This window comes from Anas platyrhynchos, chromosome 36, assembly GCF_047663525.1.
Source record: "Anas platyrhynchos isolate ZD024472 breed Pekin duck chromosome 36, IASCAAS_PekinDuck_T2T, whole genome shotgun sequence".
Classification (NCBI taxonomy): domain Eukaryota; kingdom Metazoa; phylum Chordata; class Aves; order Anseriformes; family Anatidae; genus Anas; species Anas platyrhynchos.
This window is the reverse complement of record NC_092624.1, coordinates 4,973,230-4,978,006: the sequence shown is the minus strand read 5'-3', so window position 1 is coordinate 4,978,006 and position 4,777 is coordinate 4,973,230. Positions and strand designations below refer to the sequence as shown.

The window sequence follows — 4,777 nt, the reverse complement described above, 5'->3', positions numbered from 1 at the left end:
CACACACTCCTGCACCACGTACAGTGGGAAGGAGGTGGCTTGCGCTAGCTGCAGGTAGTTCAGCTGCTCGACCTCGACGTCATCTGCAAGGAGAAGCAACATCCTCAGTGCCACAGCAAGCCCAAGTTGCTTGCAGCATTCCAAACAAGGTCCTAGAGGAAGGATCGCTAAGAGAAACAGCTCCGGGGCCACGGGGTCTTCTGGGGGAACTCAAGCTCTACCCTGACCATTGGAGACAATCCTCTGCCTCTCCCAGGCCTTTCCAAAGAGCAGGGAGAACAAATCCTTCCGGACATGGGGCAGGAAGAGGGGGGCTGCTGCCTTCTCACCAGGGAGGATCTCAGGGGGACAGTACATGTCCTCCAGCCACCCCTCATCAATGTCCAGCTGGAAGAACGGTTTGCGAATCAAGAGCCGCTTTTGCTTGACGTGGAATTGCTCTTGGACAATAGCAAAGGTCCCGAGCATCTCCTCAGGTCATCAAAACTCCACCTGAGGCACACAAACTTGGGTCCTGCTGGGCTCGGGACAGTGTGGCAGCCAGGACTCCTGGCTCCTGATGCTAGGGCTGTCCTCAGCCCCAGGGCTCCTCTGGGCTCAGCCTCCTCGTGATGGGGACAATCCAGGGCCAGGTTTCCCTGGGATCTGGTGCCTCTTTGGGATCTGGCTCTGGGAGGAAAGACGTCTGGTGTCCCAGAAACTGGTGTGGCCTGCAGCTCCACAGGCCTCTCAGGAATGTCCCAGGAATGCCCGCATGGTGTTTTTCTGGGGGGCTCGCGTATGCCTGCATGTGTTCTCGCCTGGGTGAGGTGCTTGCCAAGAGGTGGTGAGCTGGCTGGCCTGGAGCCTGACCTGGCTTTTCCTTGCTTCCCAGAGACTGAGGCTATCTGGGATGCTGTATCCGAGCAAATTCTGGAAGCGCTGAAGCGGGATAAGGTGGGCTGGTGTCCTGGGCCCTGCAGAGCAATCCCTACCCGAGCACTGAGACTGCCCAGGGTGCCCGGAGCAGCTTGCTGGCCAGCTGGGAGAGAAACCAAGGCCAGATCTGCTCTGCTTCTCAGGGGTTTGGCACACCCTAGGGCTTCACTCTTCCCTGCGGCCTGAGTGGAGAGGGCGAGCAGAGAGATGGGGGAATATCCTGGGTCCGTGCCTAGGATAATCAGTCCCAGGCCTAAGCTGTGTGCTGGAAACCTCTGGGCTCTTCCCTAGCCAAGGGATGTTGGCAAATCCTGGGAGGGGGGTGATGAAAGAAACGGAGGATGCGGCTCTTCTCCAAAGCTTTCCAAAGTGCCCCACCTTGCCCCATTGTCCCTCAGGAGCAGGCAGGGCACAGAGCAGTGTCCCCCTGCTCTGAGAGTCATCCCTTTTCCCGTCTCTCAAGAACTCCCTCCTCAACCTTTCTGTCTTCTCTGTGTGCAGGCTGTTCAGGTTGCGGGACTCGGGACCTTTGCTGTTCTCCAAGAGCAATTCCACGTCAAGCAAAAGCGGCTCTTGATTCACAAACCGTTCTTCCAGCTGGACATTGATGAGGGGTGGCTGGAGGACATGTACTGTCCCCCTGAGATCCTCCCTGGTGAGAAGGCAGCAGCCCCCCTCTTCCTGCCCCATGTCCAGAAGGATTTGTTCTCCCTGCTCTTTGGAAAGGCCTGGGAGAGGCAGAGGATTGTTTCCAACGGTCAGGGTGGAGCTTGAGTTCCCCCAGAAGACCCCGTGGCCCCGGAGCTGTTTCTCTTAGCGACCCTTCCTCTAGGACCTTGTTTGGAATGCTGCAAGCAACTTGGGCTTGCTGTGGCACTGAGGATGTTGCTTCTCCTTGCAGATGACGTCAAGGTCGAGCAGCTGAACTACCTGCAGCTAGCGCGAGCCACCTCCTTCCCACTGTACGTGGTGCAGGAGTGTGTGCAAGAGACCATCGTCTTCCACACAGGAGAGATGTCCCCTTTGGACCCACCAGGCGCAGGGACTCAGAAAGGCTCCTGACACCCGTCCCGGAGGAGGCCGCTCTCTCCACGCATGGCAAGCGTGCAGCACGTTTGCCTGAGACTGGCACGCCAGCTTCATTTTCCACCAGGGCCCTGATCCTTGGGGGAGCTGGATGCAGAGCCTTGTTGCAGAAGCTCTTGTCCCTTCAGGAGCCCCCCCACATTGCAAGAGTCCATCTTTTTGTCTGTGGGAGCAAACGTCCCCTGCGGTTTCTTCCAGCTGCCCCGCAGCTTCTTCCAGCCTAAGGAGCTGTGATACCAGATGGAAACGTTTCTTTCCAAACGGTATCCCAGACTTTGTGGCAGGCACAAGAGAGTGCCGAGGGAGGGAGGTGGCATGCCTGCCCTCCTTGCCTGATGGCGTTCTCCGATGTTGCTGGCTCCCCAGCGATAATCTGCTTTCCACCCATAAACCCGGCTGGGCCGTATTGGTGTCTCTAGGATCCTGTCCTTGCACAAGACACTGATCCTCTCCTTCTGCCACCACAGAGGGCCTGGATACGGGCATCGCGAGCCTTCCTGAAGGCAGCTGGTGCCACTGCTTCGCGGTTGGCTCTCTCCGTGTCTGCTGAAGCGAACACGGCCAGTCCAACACCCATTCGCTGCGGAACTGCCGTCTGCTGCAGAGGCTGACGCAGCTTGCGAGCGCGGACTGGAGACCGAATTCCCCTGGGCTCATGCAGCCTCCCGGTGTCTGTTTGCAGTGTGCTCCCCCCGTGTCCAGGCAGCTCCCCCAGGACAAAGAAGACAGGCAGGAAGCAGCTCCTCAAGCCAAGTCCACCAGCACTGCGCTCCCTACTCCCGAAGCCTCTCGGAGATTGGTGCAGGTACCTGCTCTGCCTTGCTGCAATGACCACGCGGTTTGGGACTGTACTAAAGCCTCTTTGTGTGGAGCGATCCCAAGCCGGACCCTTGGGATGCGTTCATTTTCACACTTGTTACCTCCTTCTTCTCTTCCTCGGGAGATGGAAGGTGGTGTCCCGCACACCTTCCCTGCCTCTTGCTGCCTCCCGTGTTGCCATGAGCCGCTTCATTTGGACCAGGGGCAATGGAAAAGGAATGAGGGCTTTCTGGGTCTTTGATGGCAGAGGTCTTTGGTCCAACAGCTGAGACCAATCCTGTCTGCCGTTGTGTTTTTTGTTTGTTTTCCTCCAGGAGGTCTGGAACCTGTCCTCGCAGTGGGACCAAACAAAGAGCTCATGGCCCTTGTACCAAAAGCGAATAAAGCAAGCCCGGGCAGAAATGGCTGCTTGGGAAGCCTGGTCTCAGGGGGAGGACCAAGAGACACCTCAGGTACTGGCAGTGACCAACACCGCTGAGAAGAGCAGCGATCCTCCCCGCCAGGGCTCCGAGGGGGGCAGGTCCCAGGGTGGTGGGAGCAGGACGGGCACCAGGGCGCAGGGCAGGGCTTTGCCTGCTCCTCCCTGTGAGGGAGAGGCTGTCAGCAGAAAGCGAGGGATCAAAGCAGCAGCCAGACGTGGGCCGGCAGTGCCGAGTCGCCTGCTTCCCAGGTCCTGCTGCAGGGTCCTTTCAAGGGGTCCTCTGGGAAACAGCACCCGTGTGTCCAGTCCTGTCTGATGAGAGCGTCTTCTCCTTGCATCAGGTCACCAGGCAACATGATTGGATTCCCCATCCCCCAGCCCAGCCCAGGAGCAAGGAGGTCGTGAGGAGGTGGAGGAAGGTTCAGATCCCTGCCGCAGAAGAGGAGTGGAGAGCGGCAGCCAAGCTGGAGAGCCTCCAGCCTGAGTAAGTGTGTGCCGGCTGCGTTCACGTGCTGGGGCACTCGAGTAGCTGCTGAGCGATGTCAGGAGATGTCCAGCAGCCCGGTCCCTGAGTCCTGGGCTTGCCTATGACACCCTTGGCTTTCTCCTAAAGCGGGCATGACCTTGGTTACCGCCAAGGCCTAAAACTCATCACAGGGCGAAAGGGTGGGTGCACGTGGCACCGCGTGGGTGCAGGGTCTGGATGAGGGGAGAGGCAGAAGGGGTGTCTGGCAGAGGCTGAGGGATCCCTTTCTCCTGGTGTTGCAGCCACCTTTCCCCACGAGCACTGCAAGTTTTGAAAAGGTCGGAGCCGCATCGCAGTCAACAAAGGGTGTTCAGAAGTGCTGCGGAGGAAAAGCGGCTGCAGCAAGAGCAGCAGCGGCTCCCCTGGTAAGTATCTCCAGAAAGGGATGGTGCTTCCCGCTGCTGCAAGGCCCGTCCTTCCCGTGGGGGCAGCACTGGGACAGAGAGGGCATTCCGGGGCCCTCCGCTCCCCCTGCCTCAGCCCCAGGCTGATGAGCTTGGGCACTAGGCATCTGTCGCAGCTGACGGCAACCTTGAAGCTTCATGGGAAGCAGACCCCTACGTGCACTGGGAAGCAGACCCCTACGTGCACGGCCCGAGCTAAGCCTGCAGTACTTCTCTGCGTTCAGCCTGTACACAACCTGATCATCCTCTTTTCTTTCTGACTCCCTAGCGCTAGATGCTGGTACCGCAACGGAGGGGAAGGTGCTGGGAATGCTGAAGGCAGCAGCGGAGCTCTGAGCAAAGGGGCTGGGAAGCTCTCCCGCTTTCCACCCCTGAATGGAAAATAAAGAGCACAGCCAGACTGCTTGTGTCGCTTCATCCGCCGTAGCAAAGCACTGCCCTGATTCACACCACCATCTCCATTAGGCACACAGGCACATCCCAAGGATGCCCAGGCTTCTCCGTGCAGCACACAGGCATCTCCCTGGAGCAGCCAACAATCTCCCCAGACCACCAGTCTTGCTAGCAGGACCTCGGCACAAGTCCTCTGATCAAGCCGTCTTT

At 58.8% G+C, this 4,777-nt stretch overlaps 1 protein-coding gene across 1 annotated transcript; it reads left to right on the top strand.

The window, feature by feature from the left end:
• Positions 1-1,803: 1,803 nt before the first annotated feature.
• Positions 1,804-4,574, top strand: LOC119714857 (uncharacterized). Its single transcript, XM_038171942.2, has 5 exons — positions 1,804-2,809; positions 3,138-3,275; positions 3,586-3,728; positions 4,013-4,135; positions 4,443-4,574. The coding sequence occupies exons 1-5, from the start codon at positions 2,660-2,662 to the stop codon at positions 4,558-4,560; spliced, it is 672 nt and encodes a 223-aa protein (XP_038027870.2). The 5' UTR covers positions 1,804-2,659; the 3' UTR covers positions 4,561-4,574.
• The last annotated feature ends 203 nt before the right edge of the window (positions 4,575-4,777 follow it).